The 18586-nt window shown below is 44.7% G+C and overlaps 1 protein-coding gene across 1 annotated transcript; it reads left to right on the top strand.

Moving 5' to 3' along the window:
• Positions 1–724: 724 nt before the first annotated feature.
• lamb4 (laminin, beta 4) lies at positions 725–16271 on the top strand. The gene is made up of 34 exons (XM_068738945.1): positions 725–746; positions 2023–2192; positions 2808–2943; positions 3532–3605; positions 3815–4003; positions 4150–4213; positions 4349–4563; positions 4659–4779; positions 4944–5132; positions 5281–5439; positions 5518–5621; positions 6272–6351; positions 6812–7046; positions 7175–7287; positions 7390–7570; positions 7925–8037; positions 8440–8551; positions 8732–8912; positions 9087–9230; positions 9329–9560; positions 9751–9908; positions 10043–10267; positions 10429–10646; positions 11180–11276; positions 11348–11717; positions 12437–12597; positions 13013–13215; positions 13301–13498; positions 13649–13793; positions 13994–14201; positions 14802–14937; positions 15007–15174; positions 15717–15870; positions 16038–16271. The coding sequence occupies exons 1-34, from the start codon at positions 725–727 to the stop codon at positions 16175–16177; spliced, it is 5415 nt and encodes a 1804-aa protein (XP_068595046.1). The 3' UTR covers positions 16178–16271.
• The last annotated feature ends 2315 nt before the right edge of the window (positions 16272–18586 follow it).

Below are 18586 nucleotides of genomic sequence, written 5' to 3'. Positions count from 1 at the left end.
ATTGCTGAATTTAAATCACAACCAGATTCATGTTTAACCCAGAGCCCCAGAACCCAACCGGGGACACGATTCCATGTCCTGCTGCTTTATAGAAATATACAATTATTTAAGATAATCTTTGGCACATTGACCCTGTAAAAGACAAGAGACCACCTCAAAACCGGGATCTATTTATTTCAAAGGTCCGGTTCTGGAAATTAAGGAGTCTCGAGTTTTCATGCCCTTAAATCTTCGACTATTGGGTCGATCAAAGTCCTGTTGTCTTTGTATCTGTAGCTCCGGAGTTCTATGGATCTCTAAATTCAGCACAAAGGGCAGATTACTGAGGGTCTGTGTATCTAACGTTAGAGTCTGGGGGGGTTAGCGGTTGGAGAGTCTTTAGACCCCCCCTATCTAGGACCACCACACCCACAGACCCCCTTCAGAGAGACCCAATCAGACGGATCGTAATCTACATGTGATAGATTAAAACCCCGACAGGTTTGTCTGATCTTTGAACGTGTTTGATCCTGTAAACCCGGGCGGTTAGCCACATGCTAACACTGCTGGTGCAGATTAAAGCTGTGTTTGAATGTGAATCCTCCAGATGTGTGTGGAGATACTCACATCTGGTTGTGTGTTGAGATCTGACTTCAGATTGCTTTTTAGACAATAATCTAGACTACGAGATTACTGATCTTCATGTGTTTGAACAGGGAGGTGTCAGACCAGCAGACATCCCACCATGATCCTCTTCATCTTCATCGGTGAGTTGGAAGAAGAAGAAAGTAGGGAGGAGGTGTATTGATCCAGGGGGGGATGGATCAGGCGTGCATCGTTCCGTTTTAGACGTGTGATCACTTGTTGAAGGATTCTTCCACTTGTTTTTCCTCTCAGTGAACTCTGAGGGGATCGCGATGTAAAAAATTATGCTCAACAAGATGTCAGGTTCCCTGTAAACTGAAGGTTTGATTAATTATTGGAATGATCATTATATCCCTGCCCCATCAGTGGGGCGCCGGTCACTGCGAGGCGAGGCGAGGCGAGACGAGGCGAGGGTTGTATGTCTGTCTGTCTCTCTCTCTGTCCGTTAGCAAGATAACGCAAAAGGTTCTGACCGGATCTGGATTACATTTTCAGGAAACGTTTGGAATGTTACCGGGAACGGATTAAAGTTTGGTGATGATCCAGAAGAGATCCTGGATTCTGGATCACTTTGAAAAAAATTTCAACATTGCAGTCAATGGAGCTTCGATATTTGTTCCTCAATGTCTCGGTTGATTATTGACCGATGTTTATGGAATGGGGGGGGGGTCCTTTATCTCACCACCAAACTTAATCTGGATTGGATCTAGAATGACGTTAGGAAGAAATATTACATTTAACATTTGAAAACTCTATTTATGGATTAGTTAAAATCACGTATCAACTCTGATTCACTTTTACTTTTCATGGTTGTTGTATATAAAAATACCAAGAACAATTTAGAACCTTTTGATGATGATCCAGATCACCATGTGGACGGTGTAAATCCAGTTAGGAGAGGAATGAGCTGTTTGGCGGAGGTCTGTGCTCTCAGAGTGCTTTTCTAGATTATAAATGATATCTGTATTCAAGGGAACAATTAAATGGCCTTTCCATCCATCCATCATCATTGTTTGCTAATGATGCTCCTAAAGCAAAGTATTATTTGACTAACTTTATAATTCCACGTTGGAGGCGGTTGCTTTTTTAGCTCTCTGGTGATCTGTGGCGCTTGGTTGACTCTGTCAGGACCAATAAGAGGTTTGTTCCCGCCCCTCAGCCCCACCCTCGCCCTGAGGGACGTTTCACACACCGGTGCTGTGAACGTAATGCGATTGTGCATGAGGTGAAACTAGAGGAGTAAATGAAGCCTGCGGCTTCTGGGCGTGTCCCTCGCGTCGGTTTGTGACGCCGACTCTCTTCGCTATTGAAGTTCCTACTGAGATAAATGTATGAACTGCTTGTTGGTCCTGTTTTTACCTTCAGAACCTTTTTTAACTCTCATCTTTCCCTCTGAAGTGTTTCTTCCAGAAGCTCAGCTCCAGGCCCTCCAGGACCTCCAGTGTCCCGATGGCTCCTGTAGCCCCCATCCGGGGGACCTAATGACGGGTCGGGCTGCTCAGCTGTCGGCCTCGTCCACCTGCGGTCTGAACGGGCCGCAGAACTATTGCATCATCGGATACCTGGAGGTCAGAGGTCACATTATGGTGCATGATGTTTTTTGTAAATGACCAAACAATGAGTCGCGTACAGTTCTTCCTCTGCGGCTCATTGTTTATACGCAGCTATAAGGTATTGATCTCGTATTGATGAATGCGTTTTCAGCCCTGCAGAGTCCTCTGCTCCGTGTTCAGTCCTCTGTTCTAGCTGATTGGCGTGTTTCTGGCTCGCCCTCTGACTCTCATACTCCAACGTGTTCTGATCCGTCACTTTATTAAAACACGCTCCTCTCTCCACCCTGAGGAATTACCTCTGCTCATTCCTTCATTTTTTCTCCACCTCATTGCTCCGCTCTTCACTCTCTCTCTCCAAGAGAAACATTCCAGCGCCGTAAAACATTTTATTCAGCTTGATTTGATTTGATAGATCCAGATGCTAGATTTCTACCACATTTAATTATCTGCCTTACAAAGGCAGTGACAATGATCTGAGCCATAAAAGGAATAAAGACTGATTTGGGATCTTTTTATATTACACTGTAGGACATGATTCCAAACTCAGTTATGTCAACTGGTCATTTCCGTTTAGTGGCTAAATATTTCGATCCATCAGATCTGACTCTGGATGTTTTCATCTTCCGTCAGGAGGAACAGAAATGCTTTGTATGTGACTCACGGCTGCCGTACAATCACTATAGCAACCCCAACAGCCACCACATTGAGAACGTCATCACAACCTTCGACCCCCAGAGAAAACTAAAGTGGTGGCAGTCTGAGAACGGTGAGTTTAAAATACCATGAGGCTGAAACTGTCGGTACTTTATAGGAGCCAGCCAATATTTGAATGTACCTATATATATTTATATGTGTACATATATATATATTTATTAGGGGTGCAACGATACACACAATTCATGCTTCGGTTTGATACATTCGAGACATTTCCATGCCTTTTTTTGACTTGTAGTTTGTTGAAGCTGCCGCCAGTTTCTAAATTAATTAAATTAAACGTATTGGGTGCAGATATACCTGACATGTTCTGCTGTGCATACTTAGCACCAGGCCCGTCGACGGGGACGGGGGGGTATGTTGTCCTGGGGGCCCATGAGTGACACTTAATTTACTTTACCCATTTGCTTAATTTACTTAATTTACTTAATTTACTTTGCCCATTATTTTTAATGAAATCGTTGACTATTACATTAAAGGTCACATATTATGAGAAACTCACTTTTCCCATGTTTCTACACTATTATGGTGAGTTTGGGTCATTATCAACAAAAAACAGCTAAATAAACCATCCAGTCAATGCCTGTGTGATGTTCACCTGCCTAACTTACTTATTAATCTCACCTGTGTAACTCTACAGGTGTTCATCAGGTCAGCGTCAGGCTGGATCTGGAGTCCGTGTTCCAGTTTAGTCATCTGGTCCTCACTTTCAAGGTAAGCGTGCGCTGGTTGTGTTGGCCAATTAAATCTCAAGTAAGCTTCCTCCTCTGCTGTGATTGGTCTGTTCGTGTTCAGCTATTATTTTTGTCAGTTGAGATCAGTAGGATATTAAACCATTTCTTTATATGAATACTACTACCCCCCTACTACTTGATTCTAGTAGTACTAGTATTAGTACAATGATGCCAGATCTTGTGCCACAGAGTTTCCGACCAGCGGCCATGTTGGTGGAGCGTTCCAAGGATTTTGGACAAAGTTGGAAAGTTTTTCGATACTTTGCAGAAGATTGTTCGCTTCACTTCCCTTCAGTGTCCAATCAGCCGGCTGATAGCATCGATGACGTCATCTGTGACAGCAGATACTCTGGATCGGACCCGTCAACTGATGGAGAGGTACCGACTACATTCTACTACTCTTCCTTTTCGTTTGTAAAGTTTTTATAGTTTGGTAATATTATGTTCTTTATAGTCGTGGTTTGATTGTTCTAATAATGAGTTTTAAAAATAAATAAATTCATAATTTACTGTTTGTGCACCAGGTGGTGCTGAAGGCATTGGATCCCATCTTTGAAATTGAAAACCCGTACGCTCACAACATCCAAGGTGAGGTGGCCCCCCAGAGAAGCTTGCTCTCTGATTGGCTGTCAAAGGCTGTATGTAAAGGCATAAATGTGTTTACATCAGACAGAATATCTAAAACATTGAACACGTTTACATCTGTGTGCGTTTCATCTTCAGAACTGATCACCGTGACAAACATCCGTGTGAACTTCACTCGTCTCTTCACGCTGGGCGACACGCTGCTGGGTCGACGGCGGAGGAATCCTCAGGACAAATATTACTACGCTCTTTACAACATGGTGGTTCAAGGCAGCTGCTTCTGCAATGGACACGCCAGTCAGTGCACGCCTGTGGACCGGGAGCGGGGGGACGTCTTCTCCCAGGAGGGCATGGTACGGTCCAGAATTAGGGTTTAAACTCAACTCACAGGAGGAGTACGCCGATTGGCTGAACACATGACCCAATGAGTTTGTTATCTGTGCCTCAGGTTCATGGCCGATGTGTTTGCCAACACAACACAGCTGGAGACAACTGTGACGGATGTCTGGACTTTCACCACGACTCCCCCTGGAGGCCTGGAGGAGAAAATTCAGCCAACACCTGCACGAGTAAAAATATTTTCATTTTTACTGTTCCATAAAAAGTAAATGTTTTAATGGGGTAAAAAAATAATATAATTTATGTCATTGCCTCATGACCGAATGGTTTGTTCTTGCCCATTGTATTGATGGTTTTTACTTTGAATTGCTCATTGTCTGTTTTTCTCTCTCAGGATGTAATTGTCATGGTCACTCGGACTCCTGCCATTTCGACGCCGCTCGGTATGAAGCCACAGGCGGTGTGAGCGGCGGCGTGTGCGATGACTGCCGCCATGACAGGACGGGGCCTCAATGTGAACGATGTCGGCCCTTCCTGTATCAGGATCCACAGAGATCAATAGACGACCCGCATTCTTGCATACGTGCGTTTCCTGTTTTTAGTCTGAGCTGTACTTTAATATTCATCTTAACTTGATGCCCTAAAATGTTTCTGATGCCTTTGAGTCACCGTATTTAGGTGTACTGAGTCGCAGTGAGGCCGTTCATCATTTACATTTACCTGTGCTCCAGCGTGTGACTGCGACCCGGCCGGATCTCAAGGCGGCGGCGGCCTGTGTGACCCCGTCACTGGTCGATGTATCTGTAAAGAGTATGTGGAAGGTCAACGCTGCGATCGCTGCAAATATGGCTTCTTCAGTCTGAGACAAGAAGACCCAGCGGGGTGTCAGGGTGGGGCAGCGTGCAGAAAGCGTTTTGTAAATACACAACGGTGAGGACTGTATCACAACAAGCGTGTGTGCTTTTCAGTGTGCAGGTGTGATGCTTTGGGGAGCATTGGCTCATGCGATCAGCAGACAGGAAGCTGTGAATGTGACCGTTTGGCAACTGGACCACTGTGTGATCGATGTCTGGTAGGTTTCACCTTAAATCAATTACAAACAGGTTGTTCCAAAGGACTGATGCTATATAAAAAAAAAAAGCTCCATTGACTGTAATGTTACCGACAATTTCAAAGTGATCTAGAATTCAGGATCCCTTCTGGATCATCGCCAAAAGGTTCTAAATTGTTCTTGGTAACATTCCCAATATGAGTTATCCCAAGATGACAGCACTGGATTTAGATTTATTTTGTGCTTCACCTCAAATTAAATATGCTGTTCACATTCACTGCAGATACGGTGTTTATATAATTGTAGAAAGGCATCGCCACAATTCATTCTCACACTTTAGTATTCTCAACACAGAGTTCAGTATCAGCTCAGCTAATTTATTCTACAGTCCAAGGTTGTGATCCTGAACTCATTCACTTCTGCTGAATCCAGTCAGACAGGAAATTAAAACCAGTGTTCCCAACATCACAGCAAACATCCAGTAACATGGTTCAGGGTGAGTCCATCGTCCCGACAGGAAGGCGCGCTGGGTGGTAAAAAGCCCTCCAAATACAACAGAGCTATAAATATAAATAAATGTCTTCTGAGGCGAAAGTAAGAACAACAGCTCAGTAAAGTGTGCCAGCGATGAGAAAGTCACGCTTCCTGTTTCTGTCTGTGTTCTGTGTCAGGAAGGTTTCTGGGGTTTGGGAAACTCTGTGTTCAAATGCTCTCCCTGCGACTGTGATATCGGAGGAGCTCGCGGCACCACGTAAGTCTCTGCTCTAAAAGTGTTATAACTACGTTATAGAACATGCAACACCCCGTCAAAAGTCTTTCAGTTTGGGACTCTGTATCAGATAATCAAATACTGCAGAATACCTCTTTAACAGGACACACACACAGACACAGACACACACACACACACAGACACACATTCTTGTTTGTATGGAAATATGGAAACTCAACAGGCCCCTAAAAGTTTTCGTTCATTTATGTTAAAACAGACAAAACGCAGAAATCCTCTGCCTACTCATTTTTCCTAAATCCCCCTCGAACCACTGATAGGCTGACCCTTGTCATGTAACACATGTACCATGAAATCCCACCCCTAAAATCTGAATCGCATTGGTGTCATTATTTATTTGTACTCATCACCCACAGAAAAACCCTTCGACAGTTTTCTGATTAGTTTGTTTTTAAAACTGGATCTGTGGACTTCCTTCCTCCAGGTGTTCCCCAGAGGACGGACAGTGTCCCTGTTTGCCCAATATGGTGGGTCGACGCTGCTCTGACCCCGCCCCTGGTTACTTCTTGCCTTCATTTGATTACTTCCTGTACGAGGCGGAGCTTGCAGCTCCACTGCATGGAGGTTCTCCGTCACCTTCTTCGCCACCTCCATCTCCATCTCCTCCTCCTTCTCCACCTCCATCGCCTTCCCCTATAGCTCCTCCATCTTCTCCTCTGGTTGGTAGCAAGGAAGAGTAAATGTGAAGATCCGAAAAGCAGTATTAGTGTGTATACTCGCAGTATTTATGTATTATCAATGCAGTACTTTTGTGTATTTTCAGCTGAATCTTGGTATTTTACCAAAGTGTGAGCAGTATTACAGAGAACACGGTTACGACTTCAAGTTAAGTAACGGACAAGTGGTTCTAGTTCGGAGGACTCGACGACATTCCCGCCAGAAGAGACAGGGACAGGTGGGGTGTCTGACTACTGTCATACTTCCTGTCTCACCTTTAAACCAATCACATGAGCCCTTTCTGCCCTGAGTGTCACTGAGGGTTTGTTTTCTGCAGCCGCGCAGCATCCCTCTGGACCCTGGTCACGCCCTGCAGATCATTCCCCGGCAGAGGACACCTGATCAGCCGATCACCTGGACTGGCCTGGGATTGGTCAGGGTGCTAGAAGGGGCAGGGCTTAGGTTCACTGTGGATAACATCCCATCATCCATGGAATACCAGCTGGTGATTCGCTATGAGCCGGAGGTGAGTAGAACTGTTTCCGGATCTGGTTCTGATCCATGTTATGTATTAAAATGAACTTTTAAGATAACGCCGACTTCAGTTTCTAGATGAGGAAAATCAGCAATTATTATTTTCTTTTTAAACTATAAACTAAAAAGAAAATACCATGAAACATTTTAGATGAAAAAAAAAACCCCAAAGGGTAAGCATCTAAAAATAAATGAAATTTAGATCAATTAAACCACTTAAAATCTTAAAATTTGATTTGAAAGTTAATACAAATATTAATCTGTAATAAGAAATATCGTCATCTTGTTTGGGTTTTCATATTTACTCTACTTCCTGTATTCTAACATGAGATGTTCTTCCTGTCAGGATCCATCTGATTGGCTGGCTTCAGTCCACATCACTCCGGTGTCACTGGGCGATGACGGCTGCCGCAGCGATCCATCAGGAAGTAAAACCCTGACGCTTCCTGGAAACTCCAGGTGAGCTGCACCTAGGACAAAGCCTGACTGACACCAACTCATAAACGATTCTTTTATTTATTCAATTCATTTTATTTAGATCATAACAGAAATATATCCCAAGGCCCTTTACAGGATTAGCAGGGAAAGACCTGCAGGGAAAGACAGAACCCAACTTGACCCACAAGAGCAAACATTTTGGCAACGGAGGCAAGGAAAAACGTCCCTCTAACAGGCAGAAACCTTGAACAGAACCTAAGACTCATAGTGGACGGTCATCTGTCTGACCGGCTGGGACAAAAAGAGGGAAAGAGAGCAAAAAACATGAAAGAGAGAGGGATTATTCTCTGTTAATTCAACTACCGTACTTTTGTGCCATTTCGTTTACTTTTGTTGTTTGTTTGTTTGTTTGTTTGTCTCTAGGGGGGGCGTTCTTGACTCCCCGGTGTGTCTGAATGCAGGTGGGCGGTACTTTGTGGACATCATCTTTAACAAACAACCCAGATCTGGTGACTCGCACATCCTGATTGATTCGGTGAGGAAATCTGGTCAATTAAAGCTCAGACCAATAAAGCCCTCCCCCCAAGCAGCATCTATCCAATCACAGCTTATTCGGGGAATAGCTCATTCCAGCAGGAACCATTTAGTAAGAGAAGAAAGGCTATCAAGCTATGCTGATGGGTCATTAAATATTGTTATTATTTTGTTTATTTAGATGGGTTTGATTCCCAGTATCGAGTCTGTCCAAGACTTCTGCTCGCAGAGTGACCTTGACTTGTTCCGGCGCTTTCGCTGCATTGGATTGGCCGCTGAGCTGAGTCCACGGGAGTCACTGCCGGAAGTCTGCGAAGGACTCATCAAGAGTGTGTCCTCCCGAATCCACAACGGCGCAGTAGGTGAGTAGCTGTTAGCCGGCAGACTGTTCCACAGGATTCCATAGCTGGGCATAACAATAATGACCCAAATGCAAGAAACCATGCAGGCAGCTAAAAAAGCAAGAAGTCTTTATAACGCTCAACGTTTGCCACGGCGGAATCTCGTTTATTTTGCTGTGTTCATTTATTTTTCAGCTTGCCGGTGCAGCGCTGTCGGCTCTCTCGGTCCATCCTGCAGTAAACTGGGAGGGATTTGTGAATGCAAACCCAACGTGATTGGCCGCTGCTGTGATTCCTGTGCATCCCTGTCTTTTGGTTTTGGACCTAACGGCTGCACACGTGAGGAACTTTTACTCCATGAAGCAGATTATTCTGGGTCTATTTTGGGGGGTTTTAATACTGTAAACATGACTATTCTCTTCCGTGTCATTCGCTAGCCTGCGCCTGCGACCCTCGTGGCTCGCTGTCAGAGCTGTGCGATCAGGACCGAGGCCAGTGTGCGTGTCGCACGGAGGTAACCGGTCGACGCTGCGATCGCTGTCAGGCGGGATTCTGGGGTTTCCCGCATTGTCGACCGTGTAACTGTAACGGACTGTCAGAGGTGTGTGATGAAGAGACCGGAGAGTGCCTGAGCTGCAGGGAGTACGCCACCGGACCAAACTGTGACAGGTCATCAATACCGATGTGTCTCTAGAGATGCTTGGTCATCAATACCTGCATTATTATGTATCTATAATGTTGTTTCCTTAGAAGAGGAAGCCAAGCTCTTTGTTACTTTGTCTTCTGAGAGTTGTGTTTCTCACTGGTAGACTCGTCTGCCTGCTCTGGTTTTCGTAACTCACCTGTGTTGCTGATGCAGGTGTCTGGAAGGTTACTATGGTAACCCTACATCCAGACAGCCCTGCCAGCCCTGCCTGTGCCCAGATGTTCTGGGCAGCGGACGATTCTTCGCCACTTCCTGCCGTCAGGACCCGCAGTCCCTCAGCCTATCCTGTGTCTGCAGGGAGGGGCACGCAGGTATGAGCTGACACCTGTTCACCTGTCCGACCTGCTCCGGTGGGGGTTTCTGTGCTTCGGATACCGGATGGTGTTGAGGACTGTGAGAGCAGAAAAGGGTCAGATTTATCGGGACTCAACTGAGACTCTTCCAGGTCCACGCTGTGGCAGATGCCGTCCTGGTTTCTATGGAAACCTGGCCCTTCCAGGTGCCAGCTGTGAGGAGTGTCCCTGCAACAACAACGTTGACCCAGACGACGGCGACGCCTGCGACAGCCGGACCGGGCAATGTCTGCGCTGCCTCCACAACACAATGGGACCGCGCTGCCAAGACTGCAAACCGGGTTACTACGGCAACGCTCTGGAGCAGGACTGCAAAGGTAAAGAAAAGGATATAAATTGACCAAAGGGGGGGGGTCAAGGGTTTTAGCTCCTGCTCCGTTCCTGCAAATCTCTCTGGTTCCGTTTCACTGAAATCCAGAAACAGAAAGATTAAAAATATGTCAGAAAGTTCAAGAGTAGGATTTCCTTTATTCCTCAGAATGCTCCTGTGACCGGCGGGGGACGGAGGTGACTCAGTGTCCTCTGGGGAGTCCGTGTTTTTGTGATCCCGGGACGGGACAGTGCCCTTGCAGGACAGGGGTGGTGGGCATCCTCTGTGACGAGTGCGAGGACGGATACTGGAACCTGGACGGCGCATCGGGATGTCAGCCCTGCAGCTGTGATCCAGTTAGCTCTGTCTCTAACGTCTGCAGCAAGGCGAGGCGAGGCGCCCACCGACCCGCGGCACTATTCCAGTTAACATGACGCAGCAAAGCAAAGTTACACTTTCTACAAAGTCAAGTCAACCCATTTGCTGTGTCCTACTTTTCTACACCGGCTCCAAACTGCTCTATTCCAGCCGCAGCCGTCAGCTTTCACGAAATGTGAATGTGCACCGACGCGTCTGAAATGAGCAGAGATTATATTAATACTCAAAATGAGCCGTTTGTGTCTGTATCTGCTCTTAATGCTGAGCCTGAACGAAAGTCCTCCAGACATTCTTCCAGCTTAGATTATTACAAATCTACCGGAATGAATTTAAAGCTCCTTCACAAAATCCTGTCAAATCTCATCCGTAACCTTTCAGGTAATCCCGACAACATCTGCGTGTCAACTATCTGCAGACAACACCCTCTCATGTCTCAAAATTTGTACAATTAAAGGCAATAAATAGACAGAAAATAAACTTTATCAAGCGAGTAATAAGTGCGTACAGTAGACGAATGACTGCTGACTAAACGTGTGTTCAGGAGACGGGACAGTGTCCGTGTCGTCCCGAGTTTGGAGGACGGCAGTGTGATGAATGTGGAGAAAATCATTTTGGGAATCCAGACCTGCAGTGCATCCGTGAGTAGAAACACGTCGTCTTTAACCCTTTACTTTCCAGGTCCCTTCCACTCAGCGTCTCTCTCTCACAGCTTGTGACTGTAACATGGACGGAACCGAGCGTCCCTCATGTGACCCTGAAACCGGGGAGTGTATCTGTCGGGTCGGAGTCACTGGCATTTTCTGTGACGAGTGTGCCCCTGGATACGATTCCGCATTCCCCGCCTGCGCCGAGTGCCACCCCTGCACCGACCTGTGGGCCAATCAGGTCACAGATGTCCAGCGCGCCGCCAAGAGGATGAAAACCTTCATCCCTCGCCATGGCGACGGCCTGCGACCTGGAGACATTCATCACCAACAACAGATTCTGGACATGCACTCCAAGCTGGACAGTCTCTCCAACCTGACAGGACTCTCCCCGCCAATGGTGGACAAGGTGGACAAGCTGCTCGAAAGGCTCTTGTAAGTTATGCAAGAACTCTTCCAGGTCATGTCCATTAAGTGTTCATTTAAAGGGGACAAAATCCCTTTCCCCTCCCCGGTTACCATGGTACCGTGCAGCTGCGCCGTGTCAGAGTTGTTTTCTTTCCACGTCTGCTCTTTATCTAATGAAGTAATTGCTTCTTTCATGTTGTCTTGGCGACCTGTACTCCTACATTCCTGACCCTGTACTCTGTTTCTTCTCTTTGATAGATAACGGGATGCTCTTCCTGGCAACCTTTAAATAAATGCCATTATGATATATATAATAATGAATAGAAGCTCTTTGTCCCTCCATCTTGATTTATGCCCGTATCTCCCACCCCTCTCTTTCATCCTGTTATGCTGCGCAGACACACACATCCACCCTGGATTATATAAATCTCACCTGCATGTTTGAGTCTTTGCACACTCGTGCAACCAACCAGCGGCTGCTTGTCATGACTCAGATCTTTATTTAACCAATTTTTGCCACGACACCGACTATGAATTTAGTTTCTGAGGCGTTTCTGACAGCAAACAAAAAATAGCAAACAGTTACGTACATTTAATTCTCACAGCTATGGAACGCTGGGAAATACTGCTATCAATTTGTTTATGGAAAGCATCGACCAATCACACGCATGGAGAAAGAGACTGACATACAGATATGATTGATCCCGTGCTCTTAAACATTTTAAACAGTTTAAACTTCCTCACAGGAAGCTGAAGGACACCATCGACCCCAACCTGATGACGATGACCCCATCTTCCCTCCTTGATGCTGAAATCGATGACATTCGTGTGAAGTTCAAGGCGCTGCTGAAAAACCTGAAGGAGAATCTCTTGAGGGATCCCGACAGCGAGGATGACGACCCAGAGGGTACGAACACCGACAACGCCAACTGTTTCAGCTGCATTTAGAGTCACATTTCCCAAAACAAGAAAGACATTCATTCATGATCTCAGGTCAGTCTGGATCATTATTATTATTATTATTTGTTATCTCACGGAAGCAGATTTCCCGTGATCCTAGACCCAGAATATGACGTGGATCCAGATCAGCTCTAATAGTGATCTCATCATTTATTGCAGAGTAGCCATGAACAACTGGATGCATTTCAAACCTCATTACCTCCAGATGCAGATCAGCGATTTTTGGAGTTACTTATTTTTAAACTCTGGGGGGAAATGTTTAATAAAAGGTCCAATTTCACATTTGAAGATCCAGAATCTTCAAATCACATTGAAGACGCTTCAGTAGCTGAACCCTAGGTTGCCCTCTGACCTCGTCATAGAGCTGCTGGATGAGATCGAGAAGCTATATAAAGCCTTCCTTTTGGACGAGAAGAGGGTGAGAGACACCAACAGAACTCTGGAGGACTCCATGGACACCAGACGAGAAGCAAAGCACAAACTGGACACGAGTCGCAAGAGAGGAGACCCAGCGCCCCTGGTGCAGAAGGTCAAGGAGCTCAGTGTGGTTGAGCTCAACAGAAAGGTTGTCGTATTGATCGTGCCTTTCAGGAGACGAATGAGGATGATGAGTGATCAGATGGATGAGCGCCCTGTGTTGGTGGATGCAGGTTTGTGGAGCAGCAGGTCTGGAGGACTGTTCTGGATGTGGTGGAGCTCTGTGCGAGGATAATCTGGGGAAACGGAGATGTGGAGGTCCAAGCTGTGAGGGAGTCGTTCCTGACAGCCGGAACGCCTCAGAGACGGCGGAGAGAGCCGAGAGCCTGCTGAACGCCCTCCGATCCGGCCTGCAGGAGTCCAAGACCAAGGCAGGATCTCACTGACATGCCGTACACTAGAATTATAGACGTTACAAAATGTTTCTATCATTACAACAACACAATATTACATAATGGGTCGGGGATCATTTTAAGATCAGCTTCTTATTGCGCAGTGTTTTTTCTTCTTCTTTATGTCAGATCATTGATGCTAAACAAATGGCTCAGGACGCCAAAGACCAGGCCGAAGACCTGCAGGACCACATCACCGACAACCTGGGTTCCTTCGAGAGCGAGAAGAATCAAACCAAGGATCTCATCCAGCGAGTCAAAAGCTACCTGACGGGTTAGTTACAGGTGACGAAGCATAAAACGAGTCCTCGGGTTCTGTCATTTGGTCAGTTAGTCTCCTGAAGTGAGTCCGTCATGTTTCATTGTATAAATCAGAAACACTTCAGAGGTAAATGTGACCGATATTCTATGACTACTTAACAACAACCTTCAAACAACTGAATCGTAATTAGTTATTTCGCTTCCTTTGGGCAGATGAGATGGTTCCTCCGAAGGACATTGAGCAAATGGCCATTGCTGTCCTGAAAATCCAGCTCCCACGATCACCAGCTGAGATTCGCTCAATGATCGATGAGATCAATTATCTGTTGTCCAACATCACCAGTTTCCAGAAGAATCTGAAGAACTTGGAGGATCAAGCCAAAACGGCCCAAGACCTGCTGCAGAAAGCTCGAGATCTCAAGTCAGTGTCTGGAGAGCTGACGTAACGCTCATAGAAGCGCCCGCCATCTGTTAGTGAGCCTGTGATTGAATAATGAAACTAAAAATACAGAGCTTTTACTTAAACACCCAACTAATAGTGGGCCATGTGGTGTTGCAGTATGCGGGATAATTAGCTTTAATTAAAGGCTCCATATTCTACCCTTTTTCCACAAGTTAACACAGTTCCTTGACACCCAGCGTCCGTCATTTCTGTCTCAAACAGCTGAATGTGCATGCCTGTGCACACACATCTTGTGCACGTTCTAACAATATGAGGTAACATCAGTAGGTTTATTTAGCTGTTTTTCGGTTGATAAGGACCCAAAACCACCATAATAATGTAGAAACATGGGAAAAGGGAGTTTTTCATAATATGGGACCTTTAAAATATGAATGGACTGCACTTATGTAGAACCTTCAGGGTGCCCGAAGCGCTTTACGAAGCCTCACATTCACCAGTTGAGGAGCTCCGTAGCTTTAAGTTCTCTGGTGGTGAAGCCCTCTGGTTCTTCTGGATCTAGGAACTTGCTAAGTGACGAATTGAATCTGATACCTGGCCTGTGTTGTTTCCTGTTTTTAGAGAGCGGACCAAAAACATTGATGTGACACAGATCAATAGGGACATTTATGACGCAGAGGAAGCTCAGACTCAAGCCAACGATGACCTGGATGCAGCCGACAGTGACAGAGACATGACCAGAGACCGAGCCAATCAGGTGAAGACCCCAAACACAGGAAGTCCCTCTGTTGAGTTTTGTCCTGATGCGTTTTCTGTTGCGTTTCAGATTACCGCCCTGCTTGATGACATAGAGAAGAAGCAACAGAGATTTCGCCCACGTGGAGATCTTCTGAATGACATCGGCGCCTTGAGGAGGAAAAATGAACAGAACAGAGAGACGGCCAGAGATGCCCGGCAGGCTGCAGACAAAGCTCTGGACATGGATTCAGATAGGGTGAGGGCCGGTCTAACGCCTGGCGTTATGTGCTGAAATATGTGCTGGGGCGGCTGGAGCTCAGTTGGTAGAGTGGGTCATCCAGTAATCAGTAAATCCCCGCCTCTTGCCCACTGCTGAGAATGGCTCCAGCTTGGCCCCCGACCCGATAACGGACAAAGCGGTTGGAAAATGAATGAATGAATGAATGAATGAATGAATTCACTGTATAAACATAGCGTCTGTGTGGGATCTGTAGAATCACACAGAACATTGACATTAGATCCGGTCCGTCCTTTGATGAATCCTAAGGTGCTGATAGAGGTGAAAGCCAAAGTTAAATCCTCTGATCCGTGAAAATAAGGTGAATAATGTCTGAATGTAGCCAATAGCAGAATAAATAACAAATAAATATCGATACAATAACCCACAGGCATATTCCTAAACCCTCGTGTTTATAGCCAGTATCGCATGTTAGTCAGCTGTGTAATTGTTGCCATAGTTACCACTAAGCATCTGCCAGTCGTCGGAGCTTCATTTTGCTGTCACCGTCTCTCCAATAGGAGCTGGATGAGGCGCTGAGGCTGTTTGAGCTGTTAAAGCAGAAATCCATGAACCACACGGTTCAGGGAGAAGCCGGAGAACGGCTGAAGAGCATCGAGGAAGAGGCCGCGAAGATGAAGAGAGACATGGAGGACAAGCTCAGACAGATACAAGGTAGTACTTTAAATATAATAGTAAAAGGTATTTTAGTTCCATGTTTTCCTCCTTAAATGATCATCGTGAACGATGTTTTAGAAGCAGAAACACACGAAAGCAGTCCTGCTGCAGCAGGAGTAGTACCACATGTACAGTGTATACATCTGCGTACTGTGTGTTGTCAGAACTTGAGAAGAAGATCCTTGAACTACTGAAGAACAAAGAGGACAAAGCAGCCGAAGTAGCCGTGCTGCTGGCAGCAGTGGATTTCATTCGAAAGGAAATCTCCAAGCGAGCAGAAGAGTACAGCGGTTGTTCTTCATGAATACTACTGCATACCAGAATACTGATTGTCATAAGTATTACAGCTCTAAATACTGCTTCTCATGAATACTACTTAACTGATATACCACTCCTAATAAATGCTGAATTTTCAATAATGAAAGTGGTCCTCGTTGAATACTGAATGCTGGACACAACTTGTCATATTTAGTATTTATATGTGAATATTAATGAGTACTACCTACTGGAACAGATACTTTTAAACGCTTACAGTACCATATACCATGATCGATGTATTCCGAACTACACTAATGCAAGTTTGTTAACATTGCAGTCAACGGAGCTTCAAAATGTGTTCCTCAATAGTTCCTCCAGAATGACATTAGGATTTTTATTTTACAATTTTAACATTGAAAACTCCAATTACAGATTCATTAATCAGTTAAAAATACACATCAACTCTGATTCACGTTTACTTTTCATGGTATAATAATACCAAGAACAATTTAGAACCTCTTGATGATGATCCAGATGAGTGCTTTTCTAGTTACTACATCATTTTTGACTTGTACCGGATTACTCACACACTTCCTGTCTGAGTTTTTGTGTTTTCTGTAACGGAACCCTGAAGGCAGCTTTTGAGATGAGGGTTCCATTAAGAAGGGGCCTTTGTTTCTTGGGGGGCGGGTGAGCTTTGCTGAGTGTCTCTCTACTTTTGTTGTTTTCTCCAGAAATATTTCTTTTGATATTACACCCATCTGATCGGCTTCATTTCTTTCTTAAATTGATTTAACCTCAATACACCAGTGTAAAATCCACCAGCAGTCAGATTCATGCTGTGTCTTGTGTGGCGTCGGTCACCTTTGTCTAGAGACCTGGCCCACGTCTCCATTTTAACTGCGGAGAACAGCAGGTCAAATGTTTTAAAGGTATCATTTAAAAAACATTCAACATCGAAAGTTACTCTGAACTCTCGTGTTTGTATTTTTGGCCATAGTTTTCCAGATTTAGCTTTTTTCTTCATAAAGCTGTGGCCTTTATTTATTATGACTAAAGTTATTTTTTTATTTGCACCAAATTAACTGACTTATAAAATCTATAGAATATTTATTCACTGAACAACAGACTCACGCGTGTGCGTGTGTGTTTTCATTCACTGTTAATGTTTGTCCTCCGACAGATGTACTCGCCTCTGATTGGCTGAGCATGTTCCTGCAGGCCCCCACACGTTCACAGCCATCACCCACAATGCACCTGGGGACTGAATGCTCGGATCTTTGGGGTGGGAGGGGGTTTGGGTCAGATTCCTAACCACACACACACACACACACCTCGTCCTTTGTTATTCCAGGTGAGGTTGAACTGTGGGGGGAGGACAGACTTTTTTGGGAGTCAGGCAGGAATGTCGTCTGTCTGTGGGGTCCAGTGGGGGAGGAGAGCAGGGAAGGACTTTTTTTTTTCCTTTGGGGGGGGGGGGTCTTCCTTGATCCAAAGAGATAAACTATAAGGCAAATTCTAAAATAACATTGTGACCAAAAGTATGTGGACAGCTGTAAGTTTAGTGTGTCGTTAGTACATCAAGAAAACTGGAGTTTAGAACTAAAGTTTAGAACTGGAGTTTAGAACTGGAGTTTAGAACTAAAGTTTAGGACTGGAGTTTAGAACTAAAGTTTAAAACTGGAGTTTAGAACTGGAGTTTAGAACTGATGTTTAGAACTGGAGTTTAGAACTAAAGTTTAGAACTGGAGTTTAGAACTAAAGTTTAGAACTGGAGTTTAGAACTGATGTTTAGAACTGGAGTCCCTGACGGGGGTGTTTATGTTTACAGTTGTTTGTGTATTTTAGACTCATTTACGTCATTAAAACATAGAAACATTTACTTTATTGTTTTGGTCATTTGTAACATTAAGAAACTTGATCCGGAAACACCAGAAATGCATTGTTATTAGTCGTCCATATACTTTTGGCCATATCTGTTGCTTATTCAATAGTAATTCAGGAAATGAAGCGATGTTCTTTCAGAATGAAAGCATCAGTTTGAAGGCGGGGTAGAGGCAAAAATAGAATGATTTTTTTTCATCTATAAATGATTGAAGTCGTCATCATCAAGAAGAAAAAGGAATGGATATATATATATATATATCTTTTTATTATTATTGAGTAATGTAACTAAAACTATAACAATAAAGCACTTCAATGATATAAGAAAATTCACTGATGGATTGTGAAATGATAAAGAATAATAATGAAGGTGAATGGCATCGTATATAAATATATATATATATAAAGAGAGAGGGAGACAGAAAGAGAGAGACAAAGGCTCAACACACATTCATTTGAACTGTAGAGATATTTTAGCTGCTAAATTAATTTTTACTTTGAGTTATGGTTATTTTTACCTCCACCAGGCAGGTTATGCTTTTGATGGCGTTTATCTGTCTGTCTGATTGTT

The sequence above is a fragment of the Brachionichthys hirsutus genome, chromosome 5, assembly GCF_040956055.1.
Source record: "Brachionichthys hirsutus isolate HB-005 chromosome 5, CSIRO-AGI_Bhir_v1, whole genome shotgun sequence".
Taxonomy (NCBI): Eukaryota; Metazoa; Chordata; class Actinopteri; order Lophiiformes; family Brachionichthyidae; genus Brachionichthys; species Brachionichthys hirsutus.
This window is presented reverse-complemented; position numbering and strand designations above follow the sequence as displayed.

Coding starts and splice junctions, on each gene's coding strand:
- lamb4 (XM_068738945.1), top strand. CDS start 725: ATGATCCTCTTCATCTTCATCG. Junction 4,214..4,348: donor GTACGCTCACAACATCCAAG/GTGAGGTGGCCC, acceptor TTTCATCTTCAG/AACTGATCACCGTGACAAAC. Junction 5,440..5,517: donor AGACCCAGCGGGGTGTCAGG/GTGGGGCAGCGT, acceptor TGTGCTTTTCAG/TGTGCAGGTGTGATGCTTTG.